Consider the following 19,134-nt stretch of genomic DNA (forward strand, 5'->3'; position numbering starts at 1 on the left):
TGTGACCACCTAGAAGTCTAGCTTTCAGCTGTGCCAGGCACTTCTCACTTCACCACTGAAGGGCTGAAAATTGTGTGGGTGGGAGAAATCTTCATCTACATGTGCTGAAATTGCGTGGGTGAGAGAAATCTTCATCTGCTCCATTCTCCAGACATCTCAATCACTTTAGGATTAAGCTGGCTGTTTACCATTTTTTACTGAATTCATTTACATTGAAATTTTCTGAAAGGGAAATTGATACAAAATGTAATACTCTTTTAATGGAGATAAAAATAATCTAAGCTCTGTACTGCTTCATCAACCTTGCAAGCTGGTGTGTACCACTGCAAGGATCAGCAATGAACAGTATTGACCTTGCACATTTTTCTGGATGACTATCTACACAGCTTATTGTGTAGGCCGTTCTCATCCCACTGGTTCTGTGCTTAGCTCTAGTAAGTTGCCTTTGTTTGCATCTTAGTGGATCCACTAAGTAAACTGTCCCACTTGATTCATTCCTCCAGGCTTATGTTCAGGGAAGCTTTTCAGTGTATGAGGAAGCTGCGAATCAACCTCAATCTTCTTTACGACCACAATCCCAAGGCAAGTCTGCCCAGCTCTCCTGTGTTGTTTGCCATACTAATCTACCCTGGAATCCACTGAACAGTGCACTGTTCACTGCACTCAAAAGTGTAGGGGGTGCTGTCATTTCTGCTTTCAGCAGTGATGGCTGTTCTGCACTGCAACATCATCGTGCAGTCATATCGAATGTAGCATTTCCTTCATCCTGTACTTTCAGACAAGGTCTCTGAATTTATTCTTACACTTGACGTACATGTTCTTACTGTTCAGAATATCAGTGGTAATACTCTTGTTCATTTCAGGTATTTCTGGAAAACACAGAAACTTTTATCAGGCAAATAGATTCTGTGAACTATATCAACTTGTTTTTCACAGAACTGAAGTAAGTATTAGTCTGCAAAGGGAAGTATACACGTAATCACTGGTGGTACATTATTTTATCAATATATTGGCAACTCTTCAGTGTGGGTGCAAGGAATCAGAAATCTGGCGTGTTGAGTCATAAAGGCTTGAGTTGGCTCGGTAGTTTCAGGGATAGCATGTCTTGTTGGAAATTCCAGTTTGCAGGCAGCCATTAGATTTTTGTAGCAAGTAATTAGTACATTATCTGAGTGCTTTGACTTCTCTGCTGGTTTGCTGTAGAGCAGTAAATGAGAGCAGAGAAAGTTTTGTTCCCTCATAAAGAGGAGCAAGGTGGCAGTGCGTATCTAGTCTGAGACCAAGATACTTGCTTTGATCAATCCTCAAACCAAGTCCCCTGACTTCTTTCTTAAAGACTCAGTTATGAGGCTTTACAGTGATAGTAGTTTCAGTAGTTTCAGGACTTCTCAAGCTTGCTAAAGTCAGTAATTGTGTAGGAACTGGTGTATCACTTAGGTGTTTGGTTTGATTTTCAGTGTTGACCTGACCAGAAATGATAGCAAATGGCATATCTGTCTGAATTTTTCAGTGGATATATCCATTGTGGATTTAGTGGAAGACAGCTGTATCTTGCAAATCTTGCCTTCTGATTTTTTGGTGCCACTGAAGTAATTGTTTGACCAGTTTTAGGTGTTTTTTTTTTAATGCCTGTCTTGGCTGACAATCAGTTTCAACTGACAGATTTTTGGAGAGCTTTCTGTTAGCGTGGCAGTTAATGAGTAGTTATTTTCTGCATGCATTTGAGTTCCTTAACCTTATTTTCTTTGTTCTGGGCTATGTGGTGGACAGTGCCCTTATTCACATTACCTGTTTTTATGCAGAGAAGAAGATTTCACGAAGAGTATGTACCCATCTCTGAATGGTAGCAGTAACAGCCAGCCATGCCAGCATCCTGATCAGAAAAAAGTAAACCTAATATGTGATGTGATGAGAGTTGCCATGGAACGCATTGACCCTCAAAAGTGAGCACTTTCTTACTGTACTGAAGGAACCATTAGAGAGATTTCTAGTAAGTCATTGGCAGGAAGCAAAGCTGTCCTTGACATCAGTTATTTGGCCCTAGGTTCTCTGAGGTGAGCTTGTGCTCCACAAAATTAACTGTACCATGCATTGCTTCTGCTGAGCATGCTGTCCTGGAAACATCTAATAATTCCATAGATAGCATACCAACATTTTACTACCAGAATTAAAAAAATGGATGCAGAATGCTTACAAAGGATTAGGAGATACACTCAATTTAGGATCAGTCTGTGTGGGAATGGAGACATGAGCAAGATTTTCATCTTGGTGAGTTGCTGACTGTTTGAAGCATCTGGCCCTTTGGAAAGATATCAACTGTTCATTTTGACACTGAATTACTTTGTAAATTATCAGCTCAGTTTTCCTGATTGATTACCTTTTTGGTAACCATCCTCCTTGGATGAATCAACACCAGACAAAGTAAAAGCTGGGAAAATGTGATAATAACAGTGCCTGGTGAAATGGTGCTAAACTTTTGACAGCTTAATGTTGTTAAACAGTAGAGAGGGGAGCGACAAGTGCAAGCTGCTGTGCCCTGAGAATTTAGACACTAGCCAGCAAACTATTTCAGAAAATAGAGCATTTGCTTGGCTGGGAAAGCTATTTTGAAATAATAAACTTGAGATGTATGGAAGCATAAATAACACCCCAGAAAGCTATCCATTTTTTTTTTAAAGGCTATTTTTGTGCCAGATTTCATTTGGAAAACCGTGTCCAGGTCTCTGAACTTTCTCAGAGAGAGTTCCTTCATCATGCTGGCTGGCATGGTAAAGGAAGTTTCATTCTACTCAAAACACACCTCCAGCTTTGTGACATGTTTGGGAAGACATGTTGAGTAAAAGAACTTTTCTGGTATATTCTCTTGTTTTCCTATGTTTGCTGCCTTCCTCTAGGAGGATCAAAGTGCCTGAGCAGTTTCATTTTTATTTTTTTTACTAAGACATAAACTAGAACTTGCATGAACTTTGCTAAAAAAGGAATAAGCTGTGTTCATTCACTCCTTTCTTTTATTCAGATACTGCCTATCGATACTGACAGCACATGTGAAGAAAAGTCCTCCAGAGCTGGAAATTGCTCTCCAGAAGGTTCATGATCTTCGAGGTTTTGTATCAGAAACTCAGAAGTTTTGAAAATGGGTGGTTTGCAGGGGCTTTACATTAAGGAAACTTCTCTGTCCAACCAAAACTGTTAAGGGGGAAACTTCCCCATCTGACCATCCAGGAGCCACACTGACATTTGCACCACCTGAGCTGGGACCACCCCCCACAGCTACATCCCCCACACTCACATTCAGAGCAGGATTCCTTACCAGCTCCACCTCAGGTTTTCCATAGCAAAGTCTCAGGCATCCTGATCCTTAATATAATTTAGTCTCAGTGCCATAACTAAGTGACAAAATAGCAGCTCCAGGTGGTGCCTCTGAGGAAGGACCCTGAACAAAGGAACCCGTGGGCCTGTGACAACTTTTACACCTTTGCAGTCTATCCCTGCAAAAATCTGGTGGTCCTCAGCTCCTACCACGTCTCAGTGTCTCACAGGTCCCTGTCCCCTTTGTTATGCAAGGGGTTGGCAGTTCAAACTGGAGCTCTCACCACCCAAAGTTCAGCCTGCAGCTCCCAGTGCAGCTGCACCCTGAGATACTGCACTGGATATGTTCTTCAACATTTCAATCATTAGCACAGTTCACCGAGAAAATTATTTTAAGGTTGCTGTCTATGGAGCAAGCCAAAAACCAGAAATGGACTTGAAACCATCTGTGTCTTTAGGTACAGCAGCATATCAGCTAAGATAGCTGCTGTACACACCCTCAGCTCACCCTTTTGACCAGGTCTGCTGGCAGATACCCCAGAGTTGGACCTGTTTTCACTTTCCAGTTGGAGCTCTAGTTCTCCCAGCATGGAACAGGAAATTCCTATTCTGGATTCTGGTATCCCAGACTAGCAAACTTTGCCTTTATTCTGTACTGATCCTTTGAGTTCATCACGGTTGCACACTCACTGCTATGCTTGGGATGGTCCTTGAAGTTGCCCATTAAAGGCAAAGTAACCCTTCTGCAAGACAGAGCAAGCTGTTAGTCAGCTTGACATCTCTGATGTTAAGGTTGTGCTTGATGATGCATCCTTTCCTCACAGCAGGGCTCCACTGCTGGTGGTGTAACAGGTCATATGCTGCTTTATCTTGTTGCAGAAAGCATTACGCCAGATGTGCAAGCTGTGAGTGCAGAAGAAGCACTGAAGTACCTGCTTTTCCTTGTGGATATCAATGAATTGTATGATTATTCCTTGGGGACGTATGACTTTGATTTAGTCATCATGGTGGCAGAAAAGTCTCAAAAGGTCTTGGCCTATAGTTCCAGCTAAAGAACTTATTTTTCTACTTTCTCAAAGGTTCTTTGTAGTCTGCAGATCAGCCTGCATGTTTTCTTAGTAATGGCTCTCTATCCAGGCAGGATTCCAGTTGCTCAGAAGCCCTATGTGTGCTTGGGATGATGTTGGGCAAGTGTCATGTCTCTACGTCCTTTGGTTCTTCTTGAACACAGCTTTGGAAATCTATTTGTGTTCAAGATGAAACAGTGCTGTTCTAGAGCAGCAGGGCAAAGTAGCTCTGGGGAAGAGAGGGATCGGTATCTGAAGTTTTGTGACTGCATACCTTCCATTCTCAGTACTGTACTCTTTATTCTTGCTTATTTAGTAGTTCCCATTATAATAGCATGTGTCTTCATGTGGGTTTAATGTGAAATCTCTGAACTGAAATGCCTATCTGCATCTTCTGAGTTTCCTAATGATACAGCAAATTCTGCTGTCCATCAGTTGGAACACCCTATTTGTGTTAACAGGTTTTATGACCCTTGGTGTGGGGAAGTTGATCAACTTTATGGCTGCAAATTTATACATAATCATAGATAATAGAAAACATTTGATATGACACATAGACTTGAATTTTAAATCTTAGCAGCCTTTAGATACTGCTGAAGTCCATGTAGGAGCCTGGTAATTCAAGTTAGTAATTTTTGACAAGAATATATGCACAAATTGATTCTTTAAGATGGCTTACATTTGGAGGAAAAAAGCCTTTTTTAGTGTATTGTCATATTTTTTCAAATACGGGACTGTCTGTTGGTGAAGATGGGGGCAAATAAGGATTTTAGCAGATTAGCTCAATTGCAGTTTTTATTGTTCTTTGCAGGATCCAAAAGAATACTTGCCCTTCTTAAATACCCTCCGGAAGATGGAAACCAATTATCAACGATATACAATAGACAGACATTTGAAGAGATACACAAAAGCTCTTGGCCACCTCAGCAAATGTGGTAGGTGTCCTAAGGAGGATTTCTGCAGTGTAACATTTTCATTTTGGAGAGCCTCTGAGGTGAAATAGCTAAAGAAAGAGAAGGATTTCCCAAGACCATCTTCCCATCTGGTAATGTGTGGTGAACTTCTGCTACTTGATTTTTGTACTGTAGTAGGTGCGGGAAGAAATGTTTACTCCTCTGTGGTCATGAAGCACACAAAGTCTTGTTTTGTTCCTGTTCAAGTCAGATGTGCCTGGTTAATATCTCTGGCAAAACCTCAAGGAAGTGAACACTTTGGTTTTACAGTAGGAGAATGGGTGGTCTTCCACCTAGGCACCTCTAGTTGCTTCTCCATGTTGTGAACCCAGACTGTGTGGGAGCCAGGAGGGCCATGTACTTTCTTTTTAATGTTTACAAAAAGTGAATTATTTCTGCAGGTCCTGAACACTTCTCTGAATTTCTGAACTTGGTGAAGGATCAGAATCTGTATTCTGAGGCCTTGAAGCTGTACCCCTCTAGCACTCAGGAGTACAAGGTGCGTAAGCTTGTGACAAAGCAGTGTCAAAGGTTTATATTACCTTATGCGTGTGTTTGGATCTTCTCAGCACCTTGCATGAGGGCAGGAATGAAACTGCAGCTGCATGTGTTCAAGATCTTTAGGTCATTGCTCTTCCAGTGTTGTCTGAGACCCTCTTCAAAGATAACCGCTGGAATGACTCTCAGCACTAACCCTGTGTGGCTTGGTCATCAGTAGTTGTCATTCCTTTGATCCTGTGACTCAGAGAGCACCTGGAAGTCCTGTTTCTTCTGCTGCGCTATCTTGAAGTGTGCTGACTAACTCCCATAACCTCAGGAAGACTTCTCCCTGTTTTGACCTCTATGTGGCTTGCAGGTTGTGTGGGGACAATTTGTTATCCTTAAACTATTCTGAAAAGTGCTGGAGAACTTGGACACTTTTAGATGTGCTTTTTCCTAGTGCAGCGTCTCATATTGGTTTCAGTGTTACTGAAGAACTTTAGCTTGTCCAAGGCTGAGATAAAATGTAAATGCATTTAATATTATCTAATGTAGATACTGTAAATACACAACACACAAGCCTCTGTACAAGGAGAAGTCGAGTGAGAGGGGAAATAGAGAAAATTGGTCTATTTGCAGCACAGTGAAAGCAGAAAGAAGTCTTTATTAATGAGGGAGGTCTGTTTCTGAATGACTCCTTGGGAGTATTTTATTATTCCCTCTGTATCCTTCCAGTGAAATCCACTTGCCCCTTCTTCGTGGAGATAGTGAGCTTTGAGTAGCCTGGGTGTACAGAGTTACAGGGCTTGCATGTTCCCTTGTGCCAGTGTTTGTTTCCTAAAGTGGGTTGGTTCAGACAGACATTCTAACAAAAACTGCTTATGTGGGTGGGGAGGAAGGGTCTGGTTTCCTGCAGTATCTAGTTTACCCAGCATTTGGTTTGGAGGGTTAGGCACCTCTTTGTGTCACTTGCTGTAGCTCTGTGAAGTGTCTCCGTGTGCTAATCATCAGCCCTTGGCTTGATATAGTTTGAAATGGGGTAGAAACTTCATGCTTGGAAACTCCTTGGAGAAGCTGGCTTTTGTTGATGGCCCCTTAATTTTTACTAATGGAGGACTGCTACTGACTTTTCTTTTTTTTTTTTTTTTTTTTTTTTTTTTTTTTTTTTTTTGTCCCTGTCTTTTAGGATATCAGTGATGCATATGGGGAGTATTTGATTCAGAAGCAGTTGTATGAACAGGCTGCATTGATATTTGCTCGTGCTGGCATCTTTGCAAAAGCACTTGATGCTTTTCAGAGCAGTGGCAGCTGGCAACAAGCCCTGTGCATGGCATCACAGCTTGGTTACACAAAGGATAAGCTGTACAGCCTGGCACGGAACATGGCAGGTAGGCCTTGAAGAGATGTAAATGTGCAGAGCAGAGTGGCTGCTGTTATTTTTGGTTCACTTCAATTTTTCCTAACATTCAGTGAAAACTTCAGTATTCAGCAGTGCTTTTCTTAAATGACAGCAAAGATCCCATGTTTCCCCAAGGTTTGCGCACTTGCACATGACCTTTGTTTCTCAAAGGAGCCAAAAGATGCTGAAGCTGAATTGGTACGCAACACAGGAGCTGCCAAGCAAACCGTGCCCTTGGCTGCCCAGTGCTAACTGCTTCTTCCATTGTTCCCTTGCAGCTGGTTGCCAGACTGCTCTTCCAAATTGCCTCATTAGTTAACTCCAAGGAATGGACGTGCGCTGAAGTGTCTGATGTAACTGAGGCCTCTAGACATTAACTGGTGCAGGTGTTGCGCCTATTCACCAACCTTAAAGGCTATTGGATAATTTGGAACTGCATCTTGTTTTCTCCTTGAAGCCAGCTAGCAGCTAGGACCAGCTGATACATAAAGCTGCATGTTGTCCTAAGGAGAAGAAGGTAGCTGGTCACAGAATATGTACTCACTAGCACATGTCAGACATGAGGGGTGTTGTGGACCTGGTGTATATTTCAGCAAGAGAAGTTTCATCTATTCCAGCAAGAGAATCTTTACTCAGAGGCGGAGTTTATGAAGGGCCACATAACACAGAGGGAGTATGGCTTCTGGAACTCTAGTCTTCCAGAGTTGGATACTCCAGTATTTGCTTTTTCTGTCACTTAATGTGATTTAAATCTTTCATGCCTTTAATGCTTTTTTATGGTGCCTTTTTGTAATTACAGCTGTAATTTAGCAATTGAGTATATATATGAGCAGATAGAAGGTGTCTCAGTGAGTGGGATTTTTCCTTTACTTTGTAGTTTTTTGGCACAAAATCCAGCTGTTTCTGAAAAGCTGAAGCTCCACTTTTTCTTGTAGGAAAACTAGCCGAACAGAGAAAGTATGTAGAGGCAGCCATACTCCTGGAGCAGTACACTCAGGTAATGTCATCTCCCTCCTGCCTGTGGCCCAGGACTGCCCAGTATTTTCAGTCAGATACACATCTGTGTTTTCTCTGTTCTCCTGCACCACATGTGATTCTGTGCATGCTGACAGCAAAACAGTCTGTGCCATGGGCTCCCTTGGGGAGGGCAGAGCAGGCCTGGGTGATGCTATGAGCAGGATGGGGATAAATGCTGTGTCCCTGAGTTTTTCCACTTGTGAATCCTCCCATGCTTTGGTATGAAAAGCTTTTGTCTCAGAGAGCCAAAACATGAGGGCTGAAATAAGGAAGACAGAGTTCCAGAGGGATTTCCCCTTACTGTGGGAGAACTTTTGTGGGATAACTTTTTGCCGAGTTGTTGTGTGGTTTTTGTTTGCTTGTTTGGGTTTTTATGTCAACACCTCAAAGTAGCTGGCAAAGTAGTGTTTACCTCTCTTCACTGTGATACTGCTATGTAGAAATACTCATCTGAATAGCTTCTATCTGAACATGTATTACTAATAGCAGCAGCAGCCCATGGTTGCTCTTTCCTTCTAGGACTATGAAGAGGCTGTTCTCCTGCTCTTAGAAGGGGCTTTTTGGGAAGAGGCTTTGAGACTGGTAAGACATTTCAAACCACAAGAACAGAAGTGGAAATACATCTTTAGAGTGCAAAAATAGAGGGATGTGGTGTAGGTTAGATCCTTAAATGATACTTTCTCTTTCCCTGATCCAGATTCACAAGTATGGTAGACTGGATATCTTGGAAACCAACTTGAAACCTGCTATTTTGGAAGGTGAGTCTGTGCAAGAATCTAAGATTTCTCTGTGCTATAGAGGCTAAAGAAGATCTTTGCTGGGTCTGTGGGAAGCCACAGTGTTCCAGTACTGGAAGGTGTATGGAAGGATACTTTGCTTCCACCTAATTGATGCTGCTCACTTAGCTGCACTTGGCTGTCCTCAGTGCATCTTGAAGCCCTGCAGCGTCATGGGATCTTTTTAGCTTAGTCAGGCTCCTTTGGAGCTTTTCCAGACCTTACAGTCAAAAGCTGCAAAGAGATCTGTGTCTGCACGTCCATGAACAAGTAGAGCAGTCTTTGTTCCAAAGCACATGTGGCAGCAGAGCTATGGACCAGGAAAATGGCTATCTGTCCTGTAAGCTTTGATGAGTAGTTTTTGGAAATAAAAAAATTATTTGATAGCTTTATTCTACCTCACAGGAAGAATGTTTTATAGCTTGTTCTTCCTTTTCATGCTTTATGAGTTGAAGGATTTTTTTCTGAGCTTGTTGAAGGCTAGCTTGTGTAAAAAATGCTTTTCTGTTTCTCTTGCACAAATGTTTATGTTTTGATTTTCTTAATGGTCAGCTCAGAAAAGTCAGCTGATCTTCCTAGATTCCCAGAAAACAGCATTTCTTCACCATAAGAGTCGCCTGCAAGTGGTGCGAGAGCTGAAGGAGAAGGCCTGTGAGAACCTGCAGGGTTGGTATTGAAGTGCATATAACTTCCTCCTGCATAAGTAACTGTGATAATTTTTTTTGTTTGCAGTTTCTTTTTGCTCTGATGGAGCTGTGCTCTCCATTAGCTCCAATGGGATCTACAGCAGTAAAACAGCACCCTTCTCAAGCCCTCCTCACTCCATACTTGGAGTGCGGTTACTCTTGTATTTTCAGCTCTTCCTTGGGTCACAGCTTTCACGCAATGAAAATGCACCTGAAAGCTCTTCAAAATGACACAGCATTATCTCCACAGTACCAGCTTGGCTGGGTGAGACAGTGCCAAGTACCTATAGGCATATTCACCTGCTAGCTGACACAGGCTCAGGGAATTTCTCTGAAAGCAGAATGCTGTGTCCTAGTCCAGATCTGCTGCACTGAGATTGTCATCCCTTTGATTGTGCTGTTCAATATCACGATCCCCACCAGGGCAAAGGAGCAGTGTTGTTCTCACAATTACTGTTTCCTCTTGTGTGCTGGCTCAGTGGGGTTGGGAGCCATAAGGCTCCTGAACACCAGCAGGTAGAATGACTCTGGCCAGCAAGCTGCACAGATTAGTCAGAAAGCTTTAAATAATTCTGACCTTTTTCCATACTTTGACAGTTGTTACCATGTTTTGCAGATTATGAAGTGCCAAATTGCCCAGAATTGGAGCTTTTCTCTGAAACCAGCAGTGTTGTGACAGCCAGTGACGTGAACAGCAAATACACACACAGCAATTCAAGAATATCAGCGTAGGTATCTGCCTTCAAATCAGGTAGTGACTGTTCTGGCATCAGCATTCAGGAGGTTAGCTTGCTCATGCTTGGTGTGCTCCTCCTTGCAGCTGTGTGTGCCTTGTAGCTCCTTTAATTACCGGCATTTCATGGTTATTTTAACACTCATTGGAAGGGAAAGAGCAGAAAAAGCCAGAAACTACTAGTGCAACAGGAACAGCAGAGGAGCTGGTAACACAGACTCTGGGTGGGTTCTGGCTCTCATGGATGTTGGGCATGTGGCCAGAATGGCTGGCTTGCAGAAAGCTAGACACAGAACACGGGCAGAGCCTCTCAAAAATTAACAGCTTGTCCATGTCTTGTGTTCTTTGGCCCAGATTTTGCGCTTGGTGCATGGGACTTGCTACTAAATCTCATACCAATGTCTTCCCACAGTGGTTGTGTGCATTGTTTTTGAGTACTCTCAAGAGTATGAGCTGCAGTGTGGAATGTGTAACAGGCTGGTGTAGTCTGTGGGACCACTTCTGAATTCCCTGGCTGAATTGTGGAAGAATACAGTTGTGGGGAAAATGTGGACTTTTTAGACACTTTTTTCTTGTGGACCAGATGTAAACAGAAGGAGAATGCAGCCTTAGTATTCAGCATCAGAGTGTGTGGATCACTTGGGAACATTATGCAAGTAGGTCTGGTCTATGAAAGAAGTTGCTTTCCTGTGATTGTTTAGGAGCTGAGCAGGCTCTGGAGATGGCAAAAAATTAAAATGTTCACAGCCAAGCACAGACCCTGGCCACCAGTGTTTTAAGTGGACTTCAGCTTTGCCTGACAGTGACCACTGTTTTGTGATTGGAGCAGCTCCTACTTTGTGTTGTACACATGCTTTAACCTTGCTGGAACACGGAGCAGTCCTTTTTGGAGCAGAGAAACAGCCTGACTCCTGTCTTGTGTTTCAGACCACTAAGGATATTGGTTGAATAGCACTGAAAACGTTGTCAGAGCACCTAAGGTTACATGCAGTCCTCTGCCCCTGGAGAAGGCAAGGACTTGAGTGACAGGTTTTGTGCACGCTGTTGATGTTCCTTCAGACTTAACCCTGCTAACAGCTAATCCTGTTGTGTACACTGTAACAGAACGTGCTCTTTTCAGGCGATCCTCAAAGAACCGACGCAAGGCAGAGCGTAAGAGATACAGCCTGAAGGAGGGGAGTCCTTTTGAAGATATTGCCCTTCTAGAAGTCCTGGGAGAGAGTGTTCGTGCTGTTGAGACTGTGAAAGGTAGGACAATTGGTGATCTAAATCCATGCTGCAGCTTGTGAGGATGAGGACAGCTAAGGCAGTGTGCCCCTTCTTGTTCTTACTGTGTATACTGTAGAGAAAAGCTGCCTGGTCCATACAGCTATCTGTGTTGGACCTTGGTTCAGTTAGTCTGCCTCTGTGCTCAGAATAACATGAACTCTCTGCATTTGAATTTGGGAGCAGAGAAAAGAAGCCACTACAGAATTGTCTTCTTTTGGTTCTCGGACACTGTAGGGGCTCAGTAGGAACAGAACCAATTCTGAGTTGCTGCTGTCTTTCCTGTGTCCTGATAGCAAAAAAATGCAGCTGTTTATTTAGTATACCTGTGTTGATTGCTATTTTATTGCTTCTGTTCCCTCCTGCAGGAGAGATACACATCCTTCTGAAGCAGCTTGTGCTCTTTGGTTATGATGAGCAAGCTGGGGCACTGCAGCAAGTCCTGGAAGAGGTTTTGCAGTTGATGGAGGCCTCAGTCCCAGAAATCTGGACTCCAGACCTGCAGCAGAGCTCTGTCAGCCTGGTCTGTGCTCATCCACAGTACCTATCACTCATAACTAGACAGTATCAAGTGTTTAGCAGTGTTTTGCATTCTCCAGCAGAAAGCCTAGAATCCCTCCATGGCTTTCAAAATCTGGGGTTTTTTTCTGTTAAGAGGTTGAGTAGATATTCTGGTCAGGACCTGCCAAGTCAGTACACTCTAGATGGGTGCAACAAATATAGCCTACTCTGTCCCCTGCACTGAATGCCACATTGGATGTGATGAGGTCTTCTGAGGCTTGTGCTGCCTTGTCCTAGTGGTGACTTGGTTTTGTAAGCTCCATCTTAAGCAATTTGTAGAATATGGGAACACTCCCTTCTTTCTAGGCCTAATGGTCGAAGTGTACTGGAGTAGAGTAGGTCTTATGAAGAGAAAAGCTGCTGAAGTGGTCAATTAAGTCTGAACCATATATCATAAGGAGTAAATTACATAAAGAAGGGTTATGTCAGGCTTCTAAGCTTCAGCTTAATGCAGAATAAGGAAATCACAAGGACTTTATTTAGTTCCCTTCCAGAGTAAAAAAGTCCTTATTTCTAATAAGTGGTTTCTGAGCATTTATGGTGAACATAAAATGTTCCCCAGTATCTTCCCCCTAACTGCTAATTAGCAGGACTCTTAAAGACAGATTAGAATCATTCTGTGTGACAGGGAACAAAGACTCCCAGAAGAACTTTAAATATTGATGGTGCTCTAATGAAGTTAGTCCTGCTGAATCATGAAATTTATGGTGCTGTGAAGAAGTAGGTGCTGGATAAGAGTTCTGTGTCATGAAAAGCTGTATGAAAGCAGATCTCTCGTTCTGCCTCTGTGTTAACTTTTCTAAGACATTACTGGGCTTTGATCACACTAATCACCCTTTGATCCTGTTCAGTTTGTACTGTGAGGTGTCCTGGTGTTGGACAATCATAGCAAAGTTTCTTTTGAGGATATCCCTGCTTGTGCCTTTGTGTTGTTCAGGTTGGAACATGGCTATTTCTTCTTACAGGTGTTGGGACCCAATTCAACTGCAAACAGCATTACGGCTACTTATCAGCAAAAGAGGATGATGCCTCCTGTTGTACATGGTTAGTTGAGGGTCTGAGTTAAGCTTGGGTGTGAATGTCAGGGAGGTTAATGGGCTTGGAGAATTTCAACAACAGTTGTACCAATTACTCAGCTGTGGTGGTTCCTTGCTTTTCTTTATGGTGTACCATCGTGCCTTGTGGTTTTCTTAAACAAAGTTTATTTTGCTCTGAATTTGTGTTCTAAAACTGTTTCAGCTTAAAACTGTTTCCTGTACTAAAATACCTCAACTACTCCGGGGTTCCTGTGTGTGTAATGTCAGTCTATTGTGAGGGAATTGAAAATCTGATTTCTTAAGGAATGTGTTAGATAGTTCTTCCTGTAACTTACCTGCTGAATTTTTCTCTCTGGCTTTGGCAGTCAGGCCAGGCCTTTGATCAGACCAGGCTACAGTCTGTCATGTGACTTTGCCATCTCAAAGTCCTTGCAGTGAATACAAAATTAGAGCTGAGAGACCTAGCAAAGGGTAGTCCCAACTCCTCAGTGTTCCCTCTTTCCCCTAGTCCTACATCCTTTCCCTGCTAGTCCTGAAATTGCCTGGGGAGATCCTCTATTGAATCTATAGATGCAGCCTGTCTATTGCCACTTGCCAGGGCTGGCTTCAGAGAAAAAGCCTTGTGTCTATTACTCACTGCAGAAGGAGCCAGCTCACTGTGGTGCATGATGGGCCAGTGACAGGTAAATTAATGGAGTTCTGCTTTGTGTCACTAATGGTTGTGGCTTTGTGCCTGTGCCTCCTTGTTCTGAACCGTAACACTTAACAATTGAGAGGGCACTGGGAGTGCCCAGATGTTTCCTGGTGAAAGCAGATCTTCTGAGGACACTGTCCTGTGCAGGCTGGTGATCAGTCACTACAGGGAAATGATAGATGTCAAGAGATTTCTCATCATCCTTTGATGTAAGAAAAGTGAACAAAGTACTTGACAGCTCTTGAAGAAACTATATTGCTATTACCCCCTGTTCTGACATTTGTTCCATTTGTCTTTCAGATCCAGAAGTACTGACTCCACCAAAATTCAATAAAAATCTACAGTGGAAGCTGCATCTTCTCCAGTAACCAGAAGCCAAGGAATCCCTGTGGACTCTGAACTCTTAACTTCTCATATAATTTCATTATATCTTTGCAGAAGCCTTTGCTGTTCTGGTGTTTCTGATACACTGTTCTTAGGGCTGTGCAAGTGAAGGGTCCCTCCACCTGGTGCAGCTGTGACTGTGACCCATATGGTGTCACACTTAAGGGCACAACCACTCATGTCCACTGCAGAGGTGGCTTGTGAGGCTGGGGAGCAAAAGGATATGCAGCTCTGAAAGCTCCTGCTACTGTTCCCCCCTTCTGGATGAAGCAATCCCACCAGTATTGGGTTATCTTCTCTGCCATCTCTCCTTCCCAGAGTTGATACCTTCCATGATGACAGGGCACGTTTTAAGCACTTCAGCCTGCTTTAGAGAACTTACCTGTAAGACTGTACCAATAGGAAACTGCTGTAGTTGCTAAACAAATTTTGTGTTTTCTCTGCTGATGCTGGGTGTTGCTGATACCAGATTTTCATTATTGCTTTGTTACATCAGAGCAAATCCTGCAGTGCCAACAGCCATTGTTGTATTGAAACTGGGCCTGTTCACACCAGGGAGGTCTTGGACAGAGGAAAACACAAATAAAAGCAGGGCAGAGGTGTTGGTGTCCCACTCTGCTGGGTAATACTACCCTAATTATCTGAGATCAAAGAAGATAAGAGTAATGGTGCTTTATGGCACTGACCGATCAGCAGCTGTATCCTGATAATGCTGTGTACTATTGCAGAATTGTGTCATCTGGAAACTGGTCTTGTACTGAGAATTAGGTTTTACCCCAGAATACTTCTGTCATCTGATGTGAGAAGTAACAGCAGTAGTTCTGGGAGCAGAGGAAGGAGACAAGGCTGGAAACCCTCTCAGTGGTAGCATCCCCTTCTTGGTTAATTTTGGCCTGGCAGCTGCAGTGTTCAGGCCATTTCCGTTGGGTTCTGTAGAAAAACACCATACAAACAAGGTGCTTACTGTCTCTTGGAGCTGTTTAATGGCACAGCAGCGAGCTGTGTTCCGACTGCACAGCATGACCGTGTGCAGTGCTGCAGGTCACTGTTTTTGTGTGGCAAGAACTCCATCAGATTGGGGTGGCCATTTAGTCTTGCACTGTATGTGTTGTGCTGGCTTGGGCTGGCTGGAGGGGAGTGGTAAGTCTTCTGTCAGCGTGAAACATTGGAGCACATCTTGTTGCCAGTTGTTCTGAGTTGTATGGCCTGTTGTGGGTTGTGTGGGGATGACTTAAGCCTGTTGTCAAACACTATGACTACACTGGAAAGAGATTCTCCAAGAGTAAAGCCCTTTCAGATGGCAAAACACATGAAAGTCTTTATGGGGCAAGACTGTTTCATGGGATCTGGGTCTTCAAAATGGTAGCAGAGCATAGTCCATGGTGAAATACAGAAGCCATCTACCAGATCTGGAGAAAGGGTTGCTGAGGGAGCTGTGCTCTTCTGCAGAGCACTCTGGCCCTGCAACTGAAATGTGACACTGACACCAGTAATTCCTGACATTCCTAAATCTGATGCCAGGAGATGCTGAGGTCTTGCACAACTGAATCTATTGTCTAGAAAGAACACAAGAAAAGATGAAATTGCCACTGGCTTACTGAGGATTCGTGCTTGTGCCTAAGTATATGTATGATTTCTTTTGCTTGTCTGTCATGGTGATGGTGAAAGCCAAAGACCCTTTTGTGTTAGGCGTGCTTTCTTGTTCTCCCACCATGCAAAACCCCTTTAAATCTGCCATCTAAGTGAAAGACCAGTCTTCTACATTATTCATCACCAAATTCTTACTGTCTTCCCTTACACCTTTTTCTCCTAAGTGAACTTGGAGTAAGGAGCAGTAGAGCTGGGAGCAGCACCTAGTGTGGGTGAGCTTCAAGGGGGGGATATCCTGCTTCTTACTACTATTGCAGTTGCAAGGAGTCAGCTTTTCCTTGATTTCTGCTGCCATGTTCTTTTGCTTTCTTAGTGATGTGTGTAATCTTGAAATATGCTCAGCTTTAGTTACTGTCATTACAGACACATTGAATTTGCTCTTATGAATTCTGTGGGGGCTCCTACAGTTACCAGGAATGGAAGTAAACCATTAATGCAGAAATACAGAGTTATCTTTAAAAGTATCTCAACCTCTGAGTAAATATGGCTGTATGGAAGCCTGTTTCTCTTGTTAGATATTTCTCACCTATCTGCTGATTAGCTTCATTAAACACTAAAGGCAAAGAAATCCATCAAGTTCAATAGAAGCTTTCATTAACAGATCCACAAACAGCGTGGTTCATTGGAGCAATAGATTATAGTTCTTGTTCGATTACCAGTGATAAATGCACCTGCAAAATACAAATGTACGGTGCCTTGTAGAAGTGTTCCCAGGTATACTCCAATGGCATCACAGTCATAGATCTTTCCAAAGAGGTATCCCTGCTCTGGAGAAGAGACAAGTAAGACCCTTGACTTGTCTGCAAGGTGGTCTGCAAGCCTCTGCCTTGGAGACTTTCAAATAATACATTTATTCTTTTTGGGAGAAACAGAGATGAGACTGTAGTCTTATATTCTGTAATTGCAACTTTTAATACTCATTTACAAAGGAAGTTCTCTCCCCCTTCTCTCGGTTTACAATTGCAAAAAGAGAACAAAGGCAGTGGGGTGTTCATAAGGGTGGAATAGAACTCTTGCACCATTCTCTTTTCCATCTGGATGGCTGCAGGGGCCAGGGCAATTGGCCCTCCACCTGATAATCTGACACCCCATCAGCCCATGCTAATCCCTTCACCAGGTATCTTGTGGCACATCTCATGGAAAGTCCTCTACCACATCTTCCTTGGCTTTAGGCCTCATTCCCAACAATACCATAGAAGATAATACAGCTCCAGAGGAGCTCTGATTACAGCCAGGGGTGGAAAGGAGATGCTTTATCATCACTGGCTGATAAGGTTAAACTGCTATTCTGAGGCTCTCTTCAAACAAAGATGTCATAGTGGTTGCTCGCAGTCTCCTGTATGGACTTAGAAGCTGTAGAGGAAATATTGGAGGAAGGCTGTGAGTCCCCTGCAAAGCCACACACAAAGTAACCTGTGACAAAATACATGTTTTCTGCCTTAGTTTCCTTCATGGCCTTGAGGCTACCCCTATAGGTGGCTGCCCCTTGCTGGCTTCAGAGAGTTTGTTCTCACTGCTGCCATTCCTGTAGACCTTTCTCTTACAGTGGTGACCTCACACAGTGAGTGCTGGATATGCTGCCATCCCTCGCCCTGGGGTCAACCCTGGTGGCAGTGGTTCTCCTGGTGATGCTGCTGAGAACATCATACATAGCCTTGTCCCTCTGAATCGTGCTCCACATTTGAGTGTGTGGCAACTGTGACTGAGCTGCACACTGTCCCCAAACAGATGGATTGCAGGGGTTTATGCTTCACTCTGACCTGCTCTGAGATGTACTAAAACCACAGCTCCCACCCAGTTTGTGATGGGCCATGGGCCATAAGCAGCGCATTTCACTGTGAAGAAACATGGTTTCCCTTTCTGGCCTGTGTCTGCTATGAGGAAGACCACAGCTCTCTAGCATTCGCAACTGATTTTGGTTCAAATTAGTTCCCATTGCAAAGCATTAGCACTTTACCTCTGGAGCCAGCTGAAGCCCTAGTTTGTGCCAAGACTGAATTCACAGACTGGCTGTGCTTTTGTCATTGTTCCTTACTCTCTAAGCTTTGTTTTGTAATTTAAAGCATATTATTACTGATGTCAGCAATAGCTGAACTGTGACTGGTGTTTTAAATTAGACCATGGCCAGCCCTTCACCTTACTGTACCCCATTCTGGTGAAAGATGAATGGTTTAAGAAAAGATTTTGCACATTGAGTCATAGGAGAACAGTAAATACTCTAAAGACCCAGACCAGTGGGAAATGGCAAGGTTTTGCAGAATAGTTTTGAAACGAGTACACAAACAGAAATCTTGCATAAGATACTGGACACTGCATTCGGCAACGTTCCATATGTTTTACTGAAATTAATTAAATCAGCTAAAAAATCATCCTTTAGATGAACTTAGCTCATTGTAATGTGAAAGCTGTATCTCTAAAGCTTAGATTACTCACCTCCAAATGAAGAATCCTACCTACTGAACACGCACAATAAACTCTAAACATACTGTACCTTTAAGCTGAAGAAGGCAAAAGATTGTCCAATAGTTATTGATTAGGCAGTTATTCAGACATCAGATAAGTGCAGACTTAGATATTTTGCAAATATCTTAACTATACTGCTTAGCTAGAACTGGGTGTGCTGGCTCTGTGGATTCACCACCCAGCACCCATCTCTGCATAAGCATGAAATAAACATGACCCTCTGTGGATCGGCTTCTTGCATACCAGGTTGAAGGAACCTATTTTTGGGGACAACTTTACGACACAAACATCTTTATTCTTTTCCAGCAACATCAATTTATTATTTGCCGCATTTGTTTGGGTACAGCAACATGCTGCTGCAGGGGGGCATGGAAGAAGAGGACACCCTCTCCCTACAGAATGTGTTACTGTTGGGAGCAGCATTTTGCTTGTATAGGAAAAGCTCTGTACACTCTTTTACTGAAAGCCATTTCACCCACAGTGTGTCTTACTTTACTCAAAGCTGAGCTTAAGTTGAAAGATGAAGCTGAACTGTACAAACCAGATCTGGACTCGAGATTTTTTTTAGTACTGTCCTGCTGCTTCTGAAAGTTCACATCTTGACAACAATCAAATTATTAGAGGCTCACTAAAATCCTGATTGGAGAAACAGCATGGGA

The 19,134-nt window shown here is 43.1% G+C and overlaps 1 protein-coding gene across 1 annotated transcript in view; it reads left to right on the top strand.

Moving 5' to 3' along the window:
- The window catches only part of ELP1 (elongator acetyltransferase complex subunit 1), a 32,920-nt gene extending 16,310 nt beyond the window's left edge, over positions 1–16,610 (top strand). Inside the window, exons 20-36 of the mRNA XM_068176490.1 lie at positions 504–582; positions 864–943; positions 1,803–1,943; positions 3,017–3,102; positions 4,189–4,337; positions 5,188–5,311; positions 5,731–5,828; positions 6,996–7,197; positions 8,144–8,205; positions 8,745–8,807; positions 8,923–8,983; positions 9,554–9,667; positions 10,304–10,415; positions 11,541–11,668; positions 12,055–12,209; positions 13,213–13,291; positions 14,279–16,610. Of these exons, the coding sequence (XP_068032591.1) occupies positions 504–582; positions 864–943; positions 1,803–1,943; positions 3,017–3,102; positions 4,189–4,337; positions 5,188–5,311; positions 5,731–5,828; positions 6,996–7,197; positions 8,144–8,205; positions 8,745–8,807; positions 8,923–8,983; positions 9,554–9,667; positions 10,304–10,415; positions 11,541–11,668; positions 12,055–12,209; positions 13,213–13,291; positions 14,279–14,346 (1,801 nt within the window). The 3' untranslated portion in view covers positions 14,347–16,610. The remainder of the gene's footprint in view (positions 1–503; positions 583–863; positions 944–1,802; positions 1,944–3,016; positions 3,103–4,188; positions 4,338–5,187; positions 5,312–5,730; positions 5,829–6,995; positions 7,198–8,143; positions 8,206–8,744; positions 8,808–8,922; positions 8,984–9,553; positions 9,668–10,303; positions 10,416–11,540; positions 11,669–12,054; positions 12,210–13,212; positions 13,292–14,278) is intronic.
- The last annotated feature ends 2,524 nt before the right edge of the window (positions 16,611–19,134 follow it).

The sequence above is a fragment of the Anomalospiza imberbis genome, chromosome Z (genome assembly GCF_031753505.1).
Source record: "Anomalospiza imberbis isolate Cuckoo-Finch-1a 21T00152 chromosome Z, ASM3175350v1, whole genome shotgun sequence".
NCBI lineage: Eukaryota > Metazoa > Chordata > Aves > Passeriformes > Viduidae > Anomalospiza > Anomalospiza imberbis.